A 21761-nucleotide genomic window follows, 5' to 3' on the forward strand; every position below is an offset into this window, starting at 1 on the left:
CATTTTCCACTGTCGAACGCTTTCTCAGGTTGACAAATCCAATGAAAGTGTTTTGATTTTGCGTTAGTCTTGCTTCCATTGTCAACCACAACGTCAGAGTTGCCTCTCTGTTTCCTTACCTTTCTTAAAGCCAAACTGATCGTCATCTAACACATCCTCAGTTCCCTTTTTCATTCTCCTATATATTATTCTTGTCAGCAACTCGGATGCATGAGCTGTTAAGTTGTTTGTGAGATAATTCTCGCACTTGGCGGCTCTTGCATTCTACGGAATTATGTGGATGATATTTTTCTGGAAGTCAGGTGGTACGAGGGTCATTCAATAATAAGAGACAAATTGGTCTGGGGAATAAACTGTTAGTATGGCAAGTTTGGTACTTTTATGGCTTTAAGTTGAGATCACTCGCATGAGCACTCATCAGCTGATGTATCAACATTGTTTTGTTTATAACCTCAAAAATACATTTCAAGACGGCGAGTCCGCTTTAAACGCCCACATTATTTGAACAAAATTCTGTTATTCGTTTTTTAATAGGCGAGAAACAAGTGAATATATACTGTAGAATGTCTAAAGTTTATCGTGACGGTTGTATGAGTCGTACAAATTTTTACAAGTGGGTAGAGCAGTTCAAAAATGGTCACGACTCAGTGACTGACGAACACTGTTCTGTCCGACCAGTTGCAGTTTCAACTCCCTCACTTGAAAGTCGAATCGATGACATTAGTCGTGCCGACCGCCGTATGACTGTGGAAATGATAGTTGACAAGTTTCAAGTTAGTACTGGTACAGTTCATAACATTACCTGTAACAAGCTGAAGTACCGCAAAACATGTGCAAAATGGGTTCCAAAGGAGTTGACGCGGCTACACAAGGAAACATGAGCTAAAGGAACGTTATGAAAGAGAAGGTGAGCACTTCCTCAACAAAATATTAACTTTTGATGAAACTTGGGTTCACTATTATGAGCCAGAATCAAAAAGACAAAGCGTGGATTGGAAGCACACAAACTCAATTCAAAACCCAAGCATCAGCAGGAAAAGTCATGTTGCCTGTGTTTTGGGATGCTGAAGGTCTAGTTTTTTGTGATTATCTCGAAGAGCAGCAGACAATGAACAGCCAGTAGTACTCGGATTTGTTTTTCAACAAGGTGAAGCCAGCCATGAGAGAGAGACATCGTGGACCTCAGAGGAGAGGTGTGATTCTCCAGCAAGACAATGCAAGTCCTCACATTGCTCAACTAACCCGTGAAACCGTCGACAAAATGGGCTGGGAAGTACTGCCTCTTCCCCCTTACAGTCCTGATTTAGCACCTAGTGATTTACATTTGTTTGGTGCACTGAAGGAGGCTTTACGTGGGATGAGGTTCCAGGACAACGAGGACGTTATAAAGTTTGTGGTGAATTCGTTCAAACATCAAGATAAAGAGGTCTTTGCAACCGGAATAAAACGGCTTGTAGCCCGTTGGAATAAGTGCATAAATGTTCAAGGGGAAAAGTAGAAAAAGTATTGTTTTGTAAAAATAAACGCTTTTTTTCTCCAGACCAATTTGTCTCTTTAATTATTGAGTGACCCTCATACATCGCCGAAGTCATACGGTCTACACACCAAAGTGAATAGTCGTTTTGTTGCAACTTCCTCAAATGATTTTAAAAATTCTAATGGAATGTTATCTATCCCTTCTGTCTTATTTGATCTTAAGTCTTCCAAAGCTCTGTTAAATTGTGATCCTAATATTGGCCCCCTATCTCTTCTATATCAACTCCTGTTTCCCCTCCACCGAGCGAGGTGGCGCAGTGGTTAGCACACTGGACTCGCACTCGGGAGGGCGACGGTTCAATTCCGCGTCCGGCTATCCTGATTTAAGTTTTCCGTGATTTCCCTAAATCGCTCCAGGCAAATGCCGGGATGGTTCCTTTGAAAGGACACGACCGACGTCCTTCCCCGTCCTTCCCTAAGCCGATGAGACCGATGACCTCGCAGTTTGGTCTCTTCTCCCAAAACAACCCAACCCAACCTGTTTCCCCTCCTACCACACCAGACAAATCTTCGCCCTTATAGAGGTCTTCGACACATTCCTTTCACCTATTCATTCTCTCCTCTGCATTTAATAGTGGTATTCCTATTGCACTCTTATGGCTACCGTCCTTGCTGTTAGTTTCAGCGAAGATTGTTTTGTCTTTCCTATATGCTGAGAAGGGTCTTCCCATAAACATTTCGTTTTCAATTGCTTCACATTTTTCATGCAGCCATTTCGCCTTAGCTTCCGTGCAATTCGTATTTGTTTCATTCCTAAATGATTTGTATTTCTGCATTCCTGAATTTCCCCGAATGTTTTTTTACTTCCTTCTTTCATCGATCAGCTGAAGTATTTCTTCTGTCCCCTAAGGTTTCTATGTAGTTACCTTCTTTGTATCAACGGCTTTCTTTCGAACTTCTGTAACTGCCATTTTTAGATATGCCCATTCCTCTTCAACTGGACTGCCTACTGAGGTATTCCTTATCGCAGTATCTATAGCCTCAGTATCTATAGCCTCAGAGAACATCAAGTGATGTCTTCATTCCTTAGTACTTCTGTAACCTACTTCTTTGCGTATTGATTCATCCTGACTAATTTCTTAAACTTCAGCCTACTCTTCTTCACTACTAAATTTTGGTTTGGTCTTTATCTGCTACGCCAGCATTTCGAGCTGTGAATGAAGCCTGCCCAGGTTAAAGTCTGCTGTATGTACTCCAAGCAATTCTTCTGAACGTCGTGTAGATGGAGGATGTGTTTGGGAGGACGTAATAAGATTTCTTCAAGATGGGATAGTTGCTTTAGATCCTCTTGCTTGAACCTCCGATCAATCTCATTAAGAAGAAGATCAGGAATTTCAAACAAATCATTTCTAAATTTTCGTTCTGGACACAGTTCTTGGGGAACAGACGGTGTTTCTGTGTATTGCAATTTCGCTGGTATTCTTCTTGGCCGTGAGATATTTGGGTCTTTCATATTTAGGTTTTTAGAATAATCTTTCTCTAACAGCATATCAAACACTTCCGTAGTTCTAAGATTTGTAAGAGCTATTTTTAGAACCTCTACAGAATGTTTCACTCCGACTGCATTAAATTTTGGAGTCTGTAGGGATCTGGCCGGTTCCTCACACATTCAAAACATTTCAGTTGCTATTGTTATATAAAAGATAGTTTCAAACATTTTTAGCCGCTTCATATCCCCGAAGGACTAATTTCTTTCGTCTCTAACTGAGCTCGGTACATTCAACATTTCGATCACCGTTTTCTGGACCCGCTCATAGTTTTCCCTGAAACGTGTCAAAGATTTGACTCTTGCAGCCTATCGGGTGGGACACATTGGAATCAGTCGTTGAGAATTTGTGTATAGGTTCGTCTCATCGACAGCATATGGTAGCACATCATCTGCGGACACGTTTTTCCTTTTTGAGGGTTCGAGAATTATATTTGAGACGTCTTTCGCAGTTACAAGTACATCACACGATGGATCACAGCTTCTTGAAACTTCCTTTAGTGCCAGATCCAAACAATGATTGATGCAGTGGGAGCAACAACTCTTTTGCTGGTATTGAAGAATTTCCTTCACACCTTTGTTCCGCGCAGATATATTAGCTGCACCATCGAAACAGTGGGCGCGTAGAAACTCAATTTCTAGTGAGTCTTCGAAGGATGTCTTTAATGGTAGTTGCCGGCGTTTGCGCCTGGGGGTCCGGTGGACTATACCAACCCAGAAAAAGTTCTTATATTTCGAGTGTGTCTGGCTCAACACAACGTGCACAAAGAGTGAACTGCAACTGGCCAGCCACCTCCGCCGTTAAATCTGCCATAATTCTGTAAAATGGGGAATTTTTTATTTGCTGCACAATTTCTCGCTGGATCATGTGAGCCATAATTGCCAGTTCTTCATTTTGTATCGCTGGCGCCAATCAAGCGTCCCGGTGTTTCAACCATATCTTCAGTTCTGGCACATCATTCTTCCTTTCGTCGAGAAGTGTCATGATTTTCCCAGAGACCGTTTCATGAGCTCTCATGCATTTCCTGTTCGACCCAGGTACCTGAGTAAACTGATAATTACTAGTAAAGCGATTTTAGCTTTTCCTGATCGGTCAGCAGATATCGCGCGATTGGGCAATCACAGGTGTGCTATTTTGACGATGCTGAATAACTGCGAGAGACTAGATGAAAAAGATTCTTCTCGTGTATCTTGAACTTTTCCGTGGCATTTTTCCAGTTACAGAAACCTTCTTTAAGAAAAGCCGTCTCTTTCTGTGGTCTTCTATTGTACACCGACTGGATGGTCCGAATGCAGTGATAGCAAAAAAACACTGCCACTCTTTGCTTCCTAATGTAGCCACGGATAAGACACAAACCATTCCGATTTGTTAGATCTTCCATTCCTTCGTGGAAACTTATGATTCTCTAATGGGCGAAATTTTGTTTCAAATACAGGTATACTTGCAGTAGACCCCATTGTGTTTTCACGTGAAAATGGGGTGTCTGCACGCTTTGATAGTCCTGTGCCACAACTTTTATGTCTATCGCCTCTATCTGAAACCTTTAAGAATATAAACGTGCATCTCACGCACATCACACTAACATAAAAAGATCTTTTAGCAAGCAAAGTATGTTAACGGTGAGCACATAGTACACTCCTGGAAATTGAAATAAGAACACCGTGAATTCATTGTCCCAGGAAGGGGAAACTTTATTGACACATTCCTGGGGTCAGATACATCACATGATCACACTGACAGAACCACAGGCACATAGACACAGGCAACAGAGCATGCACAATGTCGGCACTAGTACAGTGTATATCCACCTTTCGCAGCAATGCAGGCTGCTATTCTCCCATGGAGACGATCGTAGAGATGCTGGATGTAGTCCTGTGGAACGGCTTGCTTTGCCATTTCCACCTGGCGCCTCAGTTGGACCAGCGTTCGTGCTGGACGTGCAGACCGCGTGAGACGACGCTTCATCCAGTCCCAAACATGCTCAATGGGGGACAGATCCGGAGATCTTGCTGGCCAGGGTAGTTGACTTACACCTTCTAGAGCACGTTGGGTGGCACGGGATACATGCGGACGTGCATTGTCCTGTTGGAACAGCAAGTTCCCTTGCCGGTCTAGGAATGGTAGAACGATGGGTTCGATGACGGTTTGGATGTACCGTGCACTATTCAGTGTCCCCTCGACGATCACCAGTGGTGTACGGCCAGTGTAGGAGATCGCTCCCCACACCATGATGCCGGGTGTTGGCCCTGTGTGCCTCGGTCGTATGCAGTCCTGATTGTGGCGCTCACCTGCACGGCGCCAAACACGCATACGACCATCATTGGCACCAAGGCAGAAGCGACTCTCATCGCTGAAGACGACACGTCTCCATTCGTCCCTCCATTCACGCCTGTCGCGACACCACTGGAGGCGGGCTGCACGATGTTGGGGCGTGAGCGGAAGACGGCCTAACGGTGTGCGGGACCGTAGCCCAGCTTCATGGAGACGGTTGCGAATGGTCCTCGCCGATACCCCAGGAGCAACAGTGTCCCTAATTTGCTGGGAAGTGGCGGTGCGGTCCCCTACGGCACTGCGTAGGATCCTACGGTCTTGGCGTGCATCCGTGCGTCGCTGCGGTCCGGTCCCAGGTCGACGGGCACGTGCACCTTCCGCCGACCACTGGCGACAACATCGATGTACTGTGGAGACCTCACGCCCCACGTGTTGAGCAATTCGGCGGTACGTCCACCCGGCCTCCCGCATGCCCACTATACGCCCTCGCTCAAAGTCCGTCAACTGCACATACGGTTCACGTCCACACTGTCGCGGCATGCTACCAGTGTTAAAGACTGCGATGGAGCTCCGTATGCCACGGCAAACTGGCTGACACTGACGGCGGCGGTGCATAAATGCTGCGCAGCTAGCGCCATTCGACGGCCAACACCGCGGTTCCTGGTGTGTCCGCTGTGCCGTGCGTGTGATCATTGCTTGTACAGCCCTCTCGCAGTGTCCGGAGCAAGTATGGTGGGTCTGACACACCGGTGTCAATGTGTTCTTTTTTCCATTTCCAGGAGTGTATAATACCACAAGCATAAGAAGATACACTCATAGTTGACCATAAAATATTTAGCTTACGTGTCAATGCTTGTGCTTTCTTGTAAGTATCTTCGGCTAGAATTACTGAGACTGGCCACTGTCATGGGTAATGCTAATACAAACGATCTGAGATTTTTTAGTGCTACTACCACCTCCTAAAAATAAATTCCTTGATAGATTTTTGTGACATTGTGCAACACCACAGATAAAATATCAAAATAGTAATGATCACATATAAATATCGTTCATGAGCCATGGATCTATGTACACATATAAATGGAACGAAAAGTTAGGTACTGAAATTTAAAAAGGAGGCTGTACCTCAGTAATTGTATGTGTCGCAAGTAAAAGGAATCACTGTAAACATTATTGAACATCTATGTAGTGAATTACAAAAGAGAGTGCAAATCAGACCTTAAAGCAATACTGCAGTGTAAATGGAAAAACAATAACATCTGTCATAACAAACAAACTTGCACAGTTCATACCAAATCTATTGCAACTGATCGTTTATTAGAAGGAAACTCACACGGCAAATAAAATATTTTCAGCTGTAAAGATAATGTGCGCTACCATATTTGTTCGATGATGAACTGCCGTGTAAGGCACTGTGTTTTTGTGTTTATTTGACATTCAACTTTCAGTTGTTAAATCAATTTAAGTAAACTGAACAATGTTTGTACTGTTACACGTAACATTTGTGATGAAATTGGTATGAAATATAGAAAACTCAAATCTCGTTTTCAGTGTACGTATGCTTTTCTCAGTGGCTGTATAACAGGCAAGAAAGAAGCTGCATCCGCAGTATGTTAAAAGTTCTTTCCCACAGCGACTGTATATTTTTACTTGCAGCTGTTTTTGCGACAACATGGACTTGCAATGTAGCACTGTACTTTTCCTTTCATAAGCTAACGAATGGTATTAATACACTTCCGAGTTATGACAGATAAAAACATCTCAGTATTTATCGTACAGAGAACTACTCATCTCTTTGCGTACTATTATTTGCTGAAAACCTTGTTTCACTATATTGAACCGTTTATGGGTAGTGACTTGTCACGCTGCACACTGCATGGCGTGCAGAAATTTATCATGTGCGGCGTAACACCAACACCTACAATCCATTTACTCGTCACTGGAAAGATAGAGCTTTCCTACCACTATAAAAAAAATTACTTTGGTACGTTAGCTTCAGTTGGTACGCTGCAATACATGAACTAAAATGCACAAAACGAGAAATAGCCAGTGAGGTCATTCTTCAAATTCTTCAAATTACGTTCAATGAGTTATTTTATTCCATTTTTAAACATAGTAAAAACTCTGACTAATAACGGAAAGGTAGTCACTTCACTGCCTAGCACGAATGTTCAGCTATAATATATCTTTTTTTAATGAAATCACTTGACAAACGTTGCATAGCGAAAAGAAAAACTCCACGAAAATCCAAAAACAGTATTTTCTTAATTTTTGAGTGCAAATAGGACAACGTTTTCCGAACAAACTAATTTCAGAAAAGGATATAGCTTTGCCGCATTTATGTAAAGCAGTGACCCAAATGCATGAAAATTCGCTTTCCTCTTCGGTGCTTTTGTATTGCAGAGAGCGAGAAAGTTTTCCACAGTCAGTCCGCAACAATAATAGCGCGTCTGTGAGCCAGAGACAACGAATCGAGATAATGAGTGTGGTGATAAATCAGTGCGTATTACACTTCACGATAAAATTATCTATAAGGCCTTAGTAAACTGAGAGCTGTTTTTAGCATGAAAGATATTATCTAACCAATAATTGCCACGACTGATTGAGTGCATTGCTTAACTACTATCGCAGGGTTAACTATGGGAAATGTTGCCCCTAAACAAAGTATCGTGTGTCAAATCATGAATGTATCATGTAGTCCTAGCAGACAAAAATGGAGGATATTTGTAAATAGTCGAATTAATTAAATTTTTTTTGTGAAATGTGAATGTAGTGCGTGTCATGAACTATAAACTTCATGACAAATGCTATGTATGTTTCGAAACATGCGCCTCATTTTTCTGATCCTGCAACAAAAGTGGACTTTCTCTTGCTGCGAAATAAAAGGATGATAATTGTTATGATACCTAATTTCAGGACAAGGTGCCAAACGGTTATGGAGGGATTTTCATGCAGTACTACACTTAGCTAAAGCGAAAGCGTCAAATATTAGTTTTTTTGCAATTTTCAAGTTATCCCATCTTAGTTCTCGTTACGATGATAACGTAAGTAGTTTGCGCCTTTCTGTACGAGTTTAACTTATATTATTACACAGTGATTATCGACACCTTTGTTGACTGAACCTCTACTGCTCTGTTGCAGTGGTAGGATCTTCAGGGCTGACCTTTTGCCACTGATACGGATAGTCAAGCGATTTCTTAGTATTCCAACGTAGATCCAGGCACTGTTTATCGCTTTGCATTGAGATTTGGTGCCCTCTTGAACTCGAAAGCATTTCCAGTGTATCGAAAATAACTGATATCTTTTTGCAAATACTTTCGGGTACCCCATAGCTCCCCCCCCCCCCCTCCTTCCCATAAAAGTCTCACTGGGAAGTGTGGGAAAGTAATTACATTTACGTTCTTCAATAAACTATTGGGAACAATCGATTTGAGTTAGGAGGTTTATAGCAAATAATTACATACTTTTCACCACAAAGGGTCATTCGTATCGCCTCGAAACTGAAAATCAAATGTGTGTGTCTTTATCTCTGTATAGAAAACTGGAGAAACACCACTGGCTACACTATACATGTTTCACGTTCGTTACCAGAGCAACAATCCATAGCGATGTAGCTACGGCGTGAAGTCATGGTGGTCATAAAGTGAGATAAGAGAGGGGAGCGTTAGAATACTGCATCTCTTCATTTTTGGGTCATCATGTTTTTTTCCTTATTTTTTTTATTTACTTAAATAATGGATTGTTCGTAGAGTGCGGCGGACATGTCGTAGCGGCGAACCAGGTTCGGCGTACCGACTGCTGTTTGGGCACTGTTGGCCGGTTCAAAAATGGTTCAAATGGCTCTGAGCACTATGGGACTTAACATCTGAGGTCATCAGTCCCCTAGACTTAGAACTTCTTAAACCTAACTATCCTAAGGACATCACACACCTCCATGCCCGAGGCACGATTCGAACCTGCGACCGTAGCAGCAGCGCGGTTCCAGGCTGGTGGGAAAAGTTCTTGCCAACCCGATAACCGTTCAGAAATGAATGTAGAAGTTTTTAAGAATTGGTTTATTCGTCTGTTGTCTGCGCTGGAAGAAGGGTCAATTATCGTGATGAATAACGCCAGCTACCACTCCAGATAGAAAAGTTGCCACGTTCAAATTGGCGCAAGGCAGATATTATGGAGTGATTAAAGAAAAAGAATGTTTCATTTTCAGTCGATGAAATGAAGGCTGAACTCCTGTCTAAGGGAGAAATCGTAGGCGCCAACAAGACTTACGAATTAGATCAACTGGCAAACGAAATGGTACACCAAGTGGTACGTCTACCACCGTATCACTGCCAGTATAATCCCATTAAATTGATATGGGCCCAAGTAAAGCGAGAAGTAGCGAAAAAAATACTACTTTCAAAGTTGCTGATGTCGAGAAGCTAACACACGAAGCTCTCGAAAACGTTACTTAGCAGGACTGGGAGAGGTGTCTAAAACACGCAGAAGCACTGCAAGAAACTGATATCTTGAACCAGGATTTAAAAGACACCATAGTGGAATCTGTGATGATACACCTGGCTAAAACAAGCTACAGTGAATCTGAAGACACGGAGCCAGAAGATGCTTCAGTTTAGGTAAGTGCGGTGTATGTAAAAAGTTGACTTGATTTAAATGTTTGTCAATTCATTTCAGTTATAGAGGACATACTGCGAATGTTTTTCCCTTACAGTAGACGTCTGTGAATTTACCACAAGTGGTGGCCATTAGTTTACTCGACAGTAACTGTTAATTGAAGTAAGATTGCCAATTCTGCATTAATTCACAACAGTTTTTTCATAAAAACCTGTATCGAATGTCTTTACACCGGATATAATCTTACTGTATTCGGTTTACTTGTAAATTCTAAATTTAACTCCTTTTTTTCGTAGAAGGATTTACTGCCTATTTCGTAATAAGGGTAATTTAGTTCATAAAATGACAAAACGTTGTGGTGCTTCTGTATCGACTGTATGTATAAACAGTGCAGTAACATCAGAACAGTCCCAGCACGTATTCTGATTCTCCGAGAAGAGCATAGAAATCTATGATATTTGACGACTTTCACAAAAAGCTAGAATGTTGAATTGTATTACTTCAGTATGACAGAGGATAGTATCCGGTGGATAGAGAAATACAGGGTAATGTCCATGATAAAATTGATTATTCTGGCCAGTCACTTCAATGTACTGCCTCCTCCGCCCACTTGGTTTTTAATTCAGAAATTGTAATGATAGACGAAATTTGTAACACAAGACAGGGAAATTGCAGTAGTAAGAACGTGGTTTTTGTGTACCAAGCACGTATTGCGTGCTGAGAATAATATGCTTATAGCAAATTTAGATAAAACTTGGGTTTCACAAAACCTTTCGAAAAAATATTTTGCTCGACTTCAGTGAAAATATTGGCTTCAAAATAACTACAATTACTTTTGCTTAGCGTATATTGGCGTTTTGAGTGATGGACACAATGACGAAGGATATGTACACTACTGGCCATTAAAACTGCTACACCAAGATGAAATGCAGATGATAAACGGGTATTCATTGGAAAAATATGTTATACTAGAACTGACATGTGATTACATTTTCACGCAATTTGGGTGCATAGATCCTGAGAAATCAGTACAAAGAAAAACCACCTCTGGACGTAATAACAACCTTGATACGCCTGGGCATTGAGTCAAACAGAGCTTGGATGGCGTGTACAGGTACAGCTGCCTATGCAGCTTCAACACGATACCACAGTTCATCAAGAGTAGTGACTGGCGTATTGTGACGAGCCAGTTGCTCGGCCACCATTGACCAGACGTTTTCAGTTGGTGAGAGATCTGGAGAATGTGCTGGCCAGGGCAGCTGTCGAACATTTCTATATCCAGAAAGGCCCGTGCAGGACCTGCAACATGCGGTCGTGCATTATCCTGCTGAAATGTAGGGTTAACAGGGATCGAATGAAGAGTAGAGGCACGGGTCGTAACACATCTGAAATGTAAAGTCCACTGTTCAACGCACCGCCAATGCGAACAAGAGGTGACCGAGACGTGTAACCAATGGCACCTCATACCATCACGCCGGGTGATACGCCAGTATGGCGATGACGAATACACGCTTCCAATGTGCGTTCACAGCGATGTCGTCAAACACGGATGCGACCATCATGATGCTGTAAACAGGACCTGGATTCATCCAAAAAATGACGTTTTGCCATTCGTGCACCCAGGTTCGTCGTTGAGTACACCATCGCAGGCGCTGCTGTCTGTGATGCAGCGTCAAGGGTAACCGCAGCCATGGTCTCCTAGCTGATAGTCCATGCTGCTGCAAACGTCGTCCAACTGTTCGTGCAGATGGATGTTGTCTTGCAAACGTCCCCATCTGTTGACTCAGGAATCGAGACGTGGCAGCACGATCCGTTACAGCCATGCGGATAAGATGCCTGTCATCTCGACTGCTAGTGATACGAGCCTGTTGGGATCCAGCACGGCGTAACGTATTACCCTCCTGAACCCACCGATTCCATATTCTGCTAACAGTCATTGGATCTCGACCAACGCGAGCAGTAATGTCGTGATACGATAAACCGCAATCGCGATAGGCTACAATCTGACCTTTATCAAAGTCGGAAACGTGATGGTACGTATTTCGCCTTACACGAGGCATCACAAAAACGTTTTACCAGGCAACGCCGGTCAACTGCTGTTTGTGTATGAGAAATCGGTTGGAAACTATCCTCATGTCAGCACGTTGTAGGTGTCACCACCGGCGCCAACCTTGTGCGAATGCTCTGAAAAGCTAATCATTTGCATATCACAGCGTCTTCTTCCTATCGGTTAAATTTCGCGTCTTTAGCACGTCACCTTCGCGGTGTAGCAATTTTAATGGCCAGTAGTGTATTAGCAGCCAGTAAAATATTTTCAGGAAGTAGGGAATATTATTTTCGGTCATAGTAAAGAGAACCGTCCGAACAAAACTCTTGGCGGACGGCCTACGACTCGCGCTCTGCTGCGCGCGGAATATCGCGGAAGTTATTTGCCTCTGTACATGATACGATAGAATAATGATGTCGGAAATGTTACCAAAAATAATTTGGGGTAGTTTGTCTGCAGTCCTACAGAACGAAAATTCATCAGCATTTTTCGCTACGCAGTCGGCACAGCTTCACTCCTCTTGTTGTTGTTGTGGTCTTCAGTCCTGAGACTGGTTTGATGCAGCTCTCCATGCTACTCTATCCTGTGCAAGCTTCTTCATCTCCCAGTACCTACTGCAACCTACATCCTTCTGAATCTGCTTAGTGTATTGATCTCTTGGTCTCCCTCTACGATTTTTACCCTCCACGCTGCCCTCCAATGCTAAATTTGTGATCCCTCGATGCCTCAGAACATGTCCTACCAACCGATCCCTTCTTCTAGTCAAGTTGGGCCACAAACTTCTCTTCTCCCCAATCCTATTCAATACCTCCTCATTAGTTACGTGATATACCCACCTTATCTTCAGCATTCTTCTGTAGCACCACATTTCGAAAGCTTCTATTCTCTTCTTATCCAAACTAGTTATCGTCCATGTCTCACTTCCATACATGGCTACACTCCATACAAATACTTTCAGAAACGACTTCCTGACACCTAAATCTATATTCGATGTTAACAAATTTCTCTTCTTGAGAAACGCTTTCCTTGCCATTGCCAGTCTACATTTTATATCCTCTCTACTTCGACCATCATCGGTTATTTTACTCCCTAAATAGCAAAACTCCTTTACTACTTTAAGTGTCTCATTTCCTAATCTAATTCTCTCAGCATCACCCGACTTAATTTGACTACATTCCATTATCCTCGTTTTGCTTTTGTTGATGTTCATCTTATATCCTCCTTTCAAGACACTGTCCATTCCGTTCAACTGCTCTTCCAAGTCCTTTGCTGTCTCTGACAGAATTACAATGTCATCGGCGAACCTCAAAGTTTTTACTTCTTCTCCATGAATTTTAATACCTACTCCGAATTTTTCTTTTGTTTCCTTTACTGCTTGCTCAATATACAGATTGAATAACATTGGGGAGAGGCTACAACCCTGTCTTACTCCTTTCCCAACCACTGCTTCCCTTTCATGCCCCTCGACTCTTATAACTGCCATCTGGTTTCTGTACAAATTGTAAATAGCCTTTCGCTCCCTGTATTTTACCCCTGCCACCTTCAGAATTTGAAAGAGAGTATTCCAGTCAACATTGTCAAAAGCTTTCTCTAAGTCTACAAATGCTAGAAACGTAGGTTTGCCTTTTCTCAATCTTTCTTCCAAGATAAGTCGTAAGGTCAGTATTGCCTCACGTGTTCCAACATTTCTACGGAATCCAAACTGATCTTCCCCGAGGTCGGCTTCTACCAGTTTTTCCATTCGTCTGTAAAGAATTCGCGTTAGTATTTTGCAGCTGTGACTTATTAAACTGATAGTTCGGTAATTTTCACATCTGTCAACACCTGCTTTCTTTGGGATTGGAATTATTATATTCTTCTTAAAGTCTGAGGGTATTTCGCCTGTCTCATACATCGTGCTCACCAGATGGTAGAGTTTTGTCATGACTGGCTCTCCTGAGGCCATCAGTAGTTCTAATGGAATGTTGTCTACTCCCGGGGCCTTGTTTCGACTCAGGTCTTTCAGTGCTCTGTCAAACTCTTCACGCAGTATCTTATCTCCCATTTCATCTTCATCTACATCCTCTTCCATTTCCATAATATTGTCCTCAAGTACATCGCCCTTGTATAAACCCTCTATATACTCCTTCCACCTTTCTGCTTTCCCTTCTTTGCTTAGAACTGGGTTGCCATCTGAGCTCTTGATATTCATACAAGTGGTTCTCTTCTCTCCAAAGGTCTCTTTAATTTTCCTGTAGGCAGTAATAATATTTTATTTTTTATCTTAGAATACTTTTATGTTTCCGAAATAAAAGATGCAGCATATGCATCTGTAAACTTTGAGGATGTTCATATTTTTTTTCCCTCCAATTACGTTAATGATTCTGTTACTACCACAGGTTAAAGTAAAAAATTATTTTCCTCCAAAATTTTTTGTAACGTAATTTATCATTTTTTCCCCTAGCAGCTAGTGAGAATTTTCTTTTGGAAAATACTCCATCATATTCTAGTTTAAAAATAGATTTGCCCAATATTTTTTTGAATTTTTACAAACATTTGAAATTATCACTATAAAAAAAACGCAATGCTATAAGACGGCGAGATAACTTGAAGCCCTATTTTCGTGCCGACCACTTTGAGGGTGTTGTAAAATGCTGCCGGCAAAAGCAAAAATCGCTGCCAACAAAAATAATGTTCCCATACTTCTTGATGGCAGATCAAATAAAACGCCTACTGAATTTGGAGGAGGAGGCCAGAAACCCGAGTTTGGGTGGGGGGGGGGGGGGGGACTGCCTATCCCACCCCCCACCCCGCCCTCCTCCGGTTGATGCACCGTTGACCTTGATGTTAGCCAAGTGAAATCTTCCCGTATCTCTTGGCCCCTTCCAAGAATACCTGCTCGTGATTTTTTACCAGAGTATTCGCTATTATTCGTTGAAATTTATTGCAGAACTCAATTAATCTTTCTCCTCCCTCATTCCCAGTACCAAGCCGATATTCTTCCGTAATCCTTTCTTCTACTCCTTCCCCTACAACCACATATCAGTCTCCCATGACTATTAGTTTTTCCATCTCCCTTTGCGTACTGACTTATCTGTTCAATACTCTCATACACTTTGCTCATCTAGTCATCTTCAGCTTGCGACATCGGCGTCTATACTCGAACTTACGTTGTTGGTGTTGGTTTGCTGTCGATTCTGATGAGAACAACCCTACCACTGTACTGTTGAAAGTAACTCAGTCTCTGCTCTACCTTCCTATTCATAACGAATCCTACTCCTGTTATACCATTTTCTGCTGCTGTTAATATTACCCTGTACTCATCTGACAAGAAATTCTTGTCTTCTTTCCACTTCATTTCACTGACATCCACTATATCTAGATTGAGCCTTAGCATTTCCCTTTTCAGATTTTCTAGCTTCTCTATCACGTTCAAACGTCTGACATCACATGCCATGACTAGTAGAAAGTTATTATTTCGTTGGTTATTCAATCTTTTTCTCATGGTCACTTCCCCCTTGCCAGTCGCCTCCCTGAGATCCGAATGGGGGAATGTTTGGGAATCTTTTGCCAGTGGAGAGATCTTCATGACATTATTTCAGTTACAGGCCAGATGTCCTGTCTTTAATACAGAAGTTGACATTGCCTTCTGGAACCTCACTGCGTCAATCACTGCTGATTCTTCTGCCTTGTAGCCTTAATTGCTAATAATAACGTTTGCTGATTTTGACAATATGAAAAATAGTAGCATCGTGTTATTTTTTTAAATCGATTTCATTATCGATCGGAAAATTAGAAAAATTGTAAATGAAGATAGAAATATTGTTTACATGAAAACTGAAGCACAACTATGTTGTATTAACTATAAATTTGTTTTCAGATTGTTTAAGTTGGCAATTGCTATTACTGATTTTCGTAGTAGAAGACTGATATTATATGATGGATTGATATAAGTAATACAAACATATTATCAGAAAAATAGTTTTTTGGCATCAAACATGTTCAGAATTATCTAAAGATGAGAACTATGTAATTTAAGTAAGAAAATTAAACCAAGTCATGCCAAAATTTGTAGGAAATGAACATTTCGGTTAAAATGTGATATTTCATTACACTACGGAACAATGATTTTACCGCCGGCCGGTGTGGCCGAGCGGTTCTAGGCGCTTCAGTCGCAGGTTCGAATCCTGCCTCGGGTATAGATGTGTGTGATGTCCTTAGGTTAGTTAGGTTTAAGTAGTACTGAGCTCTAGGGGACTGATGACCTCAGACGTTAAGTCCCATAGTGCTCAGAGCCATTTGAAACCATTGAACCTTGATTTTACGCAGGCGTGCGCATCTTCGTCCGAAGCAAATCAATAGCCACGAATGTCTTTCTTCAGCGCTCCAAAAATATGGAAATCGCATGGGGAGACATCGGGACTGTACGGAGTATGTGTAAAAGCTTCCCAGTCGAAACAACTTTGACAACATGTGGGCGGATATTATTCTGCAACAGAATGGTGCCGTCCCTCAACATTCATAGGTATTTGGACTTCATGGTGCACTTCAATTTTTGTCAAGTGTCCACGTACGGCTGTGCATTAATTCTGGCGCCGTGTTGCAGGAAGTAAATGCGCAGCGGGCCCTTGCAGTCAAAGAAAAATGCATCGTGACTTTGCCAGAGGTGGTGTGCCTGTTGTTTCGACTGCACTGCAAAAGTTTCGCTGGGAAGCCCTTAGACAACATCCATACAGTACCGGTGTCTCCCCGTGCGATGTCCATATTTTTAGAGCCCTGAAGGAAGACATTTGTGACCGCCAGTTTGCTTCAGACGAAGAGGTGGTCGCCTGGGTACAACTATGATTTCGTAGGCAATCACAAACATTTTTCCATGAAGGCATTGTCTTGTCTCACAGTGGGATAAATGTATTGACATTTATGGCGATTACTTTTGAAATAATAAACCGTTTGCTTACTTTTTTCGCATCTGTCTCGTTCTCATTTGACTGCTTCTTATACATAGTGGTTCAAAAAGGACTTTACAGCTTTGGAATGATGTAGAACTTTATTGAGGTAACTAACAGAGTCGGTAAATGTGTCATTTTGTAACAAACAACCTCAAGATTCACACACACATGTCAGATGTCGTTTTGGTTCGATGTGATTACCATTTGTGATGCGACAAACATCATACTGGAAATAAATTTCTTCCCACGCTCTTAGCAGCATATCGGGAATAACTTTTGCAACAAACGGTCTCAACAAAGTTTTCTTTAGGATATTCGAAGCGAAATTTACTCTGAACAGTTGTTGCTGTGTTCGCTTCGTGAAACAAAAACACACAGCGAACACACTCTGCACCAGTGAAAGTAGCCATTTTATCTGTGCACTACGCTGGCGCTCCTGGTGGCAGAAATGGACACTGATGCACTACGTGAATCAAAGTTGAGGTTATTTGCTGCCAAATGACATACCTACCAATTCTGTAAGAATCTCAATAAATTTCTGTATCATTTCAGAGTTGCAAAGTCATTTTTGACCCACCTTGTACTTTCTCTACTGCGTCACTCGCCCACAAGGCCGTCAGCAGACTTTCAGTCTCACGGCCGGCAGTGGTGGTAATGTTTTGGCTAATCGGAGTGAATGAAATAAAATTTAGAGTCCCATCACACAGCAGCTCACTCAGTTACTGATTTAGAGATACAACTTTTAGAAAAGACAGTTGTAAGGCAAGAAAGAGGACTTTTTTTCTGTTGCAGATGCAGAATTTGTTCTGCCGGATGGGCGACCAATTATACGCAGGTCAGAGTGGAGTTCCGTGCCGCCAGATTATCGGAGAACGCTGAGACACCCCACGCCGTATGTGATCATTGGGCACACCGCGGATAGGGTTTGTAGGGGCAAAGACCAGTGCTTCGTCCTGTTGCGCATCTACCGCGATGAACACCGTGCGAAGTGGTTGCAGCCGGACATTACGTACAACTTTCTCATAGACGTGGAGGGCAACGTCTATGAGGGCCGTGGCTGGGACACCACCAATAACTACCTATCCTGGGCGAAGCGTTGCAACCTTGGTGTGACTCTGATGGGTGACTTTAGGACGGACAACGTGACGACAACGATGATGCAGACGCTACTACAGCTGCTGGACCTGGGACAGAGCTTGGGCAAATTGGACCCGAACTACCGGTTGGTGGCGCAAAACCAGGTGCACGCTTCACTTAGCCCCGGAAATAACGTACTGCAAGTCATCGATACGTGGCCACACCGGTGCCTGTATGATTGCAACGTGGGTGTCCAGTGTATCTACGAAGAGAACGACGAAATTGACGTGTAAACTTTCAGCAGATCTGGAGCGCATCACTCTTCAACGATATTGTTGACCCATTAGTTTTTTAGGCACTAGGCCATACGACGAACCAACATCAGGCTGACCTCGCTACAAGAACCATCATTTGAGAGACCAGTGGAAGTTTGCCCTCACTGTGAGTGAAACAAATATTTTAGGCTATTCAGTATTTATGAAGAGGTATTTATTAAATGTAACACAGCCTGTCAAAGTCTCAGTTTCTTCCTTCTTTTAAAACTTCATTTTCTGACGATCTATTTTTCGGTCATATTTATTTAAAGTATCTTCTTGTGTATCTAAACTGTCGGTTAATAGTGAAACGAAATAGTGTGACCTTACTGGAACGAAATTAAGTAACATGTACACGCATTTGTTAGTCAAAATTAATATTATATTGCATATTAAAAGTAATTATAAGTTCCAGTAATCTGCAAGTTAAAACCTAACACTCAACATAAATAGGTACTTCTTACGTAGCCAGTACCGCTCTAAATTGCGGATCCAAAAGAAGGATGGGAAATACGTAATTTGTTTCGTCGCGTATAGCCTCGTGCCTGTTGTCTGTCACATTTCCATCCTGCAGCGGAGCTCGCTCGGATGGACGATTCCGAACCACATGTGACGTCACACCGGACATTTGTCGCCATCGTGAAACGGTTAAATATTAAATGATACACGAATGTAACGTCTCGAAGGTAGTGTTCCTAGTCGTGTAAAATTTTGTAAAAGGCGCATGGTCACTGTTAATTGCGGAATTTGTCGTCTGAACAACTCACCATTGAAATTTCTGTCGCGTGACAATTATTAGGAGGAAATAGTTGTGCTTCAGCTCATGTCAGAACCTAAAAATCATCTGACATGCATGCATGTCGTCGTCACATTCGTCTGTTGTATCTTTAACTCCAAGGCTGCTCCTACATTTGACTTTTATATCTAAAAGATGTTAACAACGATAAAAGTATGTGTGATTAATGCTATTTTCACGATATACCAAGTAGCTTTGCACTCGTCTAATATAGATTCATTGTTACAATTGAATAAAAAACACGAGAATAAGACGACATGCACGTATGTTGCACGATTTTTTGTTAGTGACCTGCCCTAAAGCACAATTACTTCAATTTGATAATGGCCATACGGCCGAAATTTCAATAGCTAGTTGTTCAGATAAATAATTATACAGTCAAAGGGATCATTATGTCATTTGCAAAACAAAGATTTCAATTTTGGTTATTCACGAATGGATTGAATCTCTAATATTTAATCTGTGATATTTATATAAAAAAGTGAAATCAGTCCTCGTTAAATAAACAGACACAAAATAATACGGCAACTTGATCAGTTACGCAACACAGGGCGTTTCTATGATGATGGAACTAACTTCCAGAAACGAAGAAGAAAGGCAGGTCTACAAAACTGAGACACTGCGACAAAATCGACCAAGCTGAAAATGAGAAAATTTCACGTTTATTGTTACTCTGGTCTTTCTGACGAAAAAATCCGCGTAGAAACATTTCCACACTACATTTGTGTCTAAAATTTATACAAAATGCGAAATTCACAATTGTTCGAAGTGGTACCTCATAACTTTTATGCAGCCATAACTTTTCCTTACACAGCTCTTTCGTTTCGATTCAGCATCTTCGTGTTGTATTGTATTGTATAAAAATGGGCACCTAGAAACGATGGAGAGGTTTCGTCCTCGCCGTAGCCTCAGTGGTACACAACCCCACAACAGGCTACAGCAGTCCACTCACCCCTCCGCCACCCCACACCGAACCCAGGGTTATTGTGCGCCGAACCGAGGGCTATTGCGCGGTTCGGCCCCCAGTGGACCCCTCCCCCCCTCGCGAATGTCTCACACCCGACGAGTGTAACCCCAATGTTTGCGTGGTAATGACGGTGTACGTGTACATGGACACAGGGTAACTGAGGTGGAATAAGGGGAACCAGGCTGCATTCGCTGAGGCAGATGGAAAACCGCCTAAAAACCATTCAAAGACTGGCCGGCAGACTACAGATGGGCAAAACTGTTCTTTTCAGAGATTGGATCAGAACTGTTCACTCCCTGAAATGAATTAGCTCTTTTTCATGACTCACCACTCATTTACAGTAGAAAATAAATGGAAGGCACATTGCCCTTTAAACTTGGTTTATTCCAGTGCTATACCTGTATTTTGATCTTGAACACAGATAATGAGTAAGAATTTTGTATTGTTTATTGAAATTTCCACGATATGACAAAGTTTTTTTTTATTGATTTATTTTGCAGTATCGTGGTTTTTTGGGTGATCGGAAAATTTCGTAACTTGAGATTTACATTAACAATATATTTGGCTATAATGTATTAAAATTTCATTAACCTCATACAAATACATCGCAAGCCATATATTTTTAAAGTGAACGTTTCCTTCCGAAGACGCCTAAAATCGCAAAATATAAATTTGACTGTAAAACGAAAGTGCTGCATATAGCCTTACGCAGAATAAAACAAGGAAAATATTGGTGTATCACGTTTTGCGATACATTTATCGGTTAGCTCGTAATTAAAGCGTAAATTCGAGTGTCCATAATAAAAATCCTATAGTAAGAGGAGTCATCAGGAACCTAATCTAATCAGTTTAAACAAATAAAAATAAAATAAAAACAATTGATGTATACATAACATAATAATGTAATATACATAGCGGTATTACTACGAAGAACAATATCCAGTAGGGACGAACTCCGATGCAGAAGCGCTGAGTCGAGTAGGTCGAGCCGCGAGCTGTATTACTGCGTGAGCTGAGACCGCAGCGACCAGAGTGACACCTGAGTCGCTTTGCTCAACGCTCTGGCTAGAGTCGAGACGGTGGGGTGAGCGTTGAACGGGCGAGTTCCGAGGGTGGGGGGGAGCGGTGAACTCACCCGCTCCGAGACAAATCGTCCGTTCCCTTGCGAGCAGGTTGTTGCAAGTAGTTCCTATGTTATCTGCTAGGTGGCTCTCTGTCCTGTTGCTCGCATCAGCTACCCAGAGGGCAGGACGTGCGACTGAAACGATCGCCGACAGAGTGCGACACTGCACGCGGCAGACGACGCACAGAGACGGCACGGCATATGTGAAACACAAAATCCAATGGAGCACTGCACAATGCAGGCAGCCAAGGTAGAAGCAGGGCAGAGGCCGGCGCTGGCTGTGTTGTGTGGCGTGCACTGTGCTCTGACCAGCTGAGGCGCTGCTGATATGCTCCGTCTCTCTCTCTCTCTCTCTCTCTCTCTCTCTCTGCCGTGGGAAACGTTTGGAGCTACCGTTCTTTTTTTCTGAATCACTGATTGTTCAGTCCTTTGAAATATTCAACTCTATGAATTAGTTCAAGAGTGGATCCCCCATCTCTACGGCAGACCGGACCTCGACACCAATCCGCCGGACAGATTCGTGCCGGGGACCAGTGCGCTTTCCCACCCGGAAAGCAGTGCGCTAGACTGCACGTCTAACCGGGCCGGCATCTTCATGTTACTC

General features: G+C 42.4%; 1 protein-coding gene across 1 annotated transcript in view; it reads left to right on the forward strand.

Moving 5' to 3' along the window:
• The window catches only part of LOC126188735 (peptidoglycan recognition protein 1-like), a 127508-nt gene extending 106957 nt beyond the window's left edge, over positions 1 to 20551 (forward strand). Inside the window, exon 3 of the mRNA XM_049930343.1 lies at positions 17673 to 20551. Within this exon, the coding sequence (XP_049786300.1) occupies positions 17673 to 18250 (578 nt within the window). The 3' untranslated portion in view covers positions 18251 to 20551. The remainder of the gene's footprint in view (positions 1 to 17672) is intronic.
• Positions 20552 to 21761: the final 1210 nt, after the last annotated feature.

Source organism: Schistocerca cancellata, chromosome 5 (assembly GCF_023864275.1).
Source record: "Schistocerca cancellata isolate TAMUIC-IGC-003103 chromosome 5, iqSchCanc2.1, whole genome shotgun sequence".
In the NCBI taxonomy this organism is placed as follows: domain Eukaryota; kingdom Metazoa; phylum Arthropoda; class Insecta; order Orthoptera; family Acrididae; genus Schistocerca; species Schistocerca cancellata.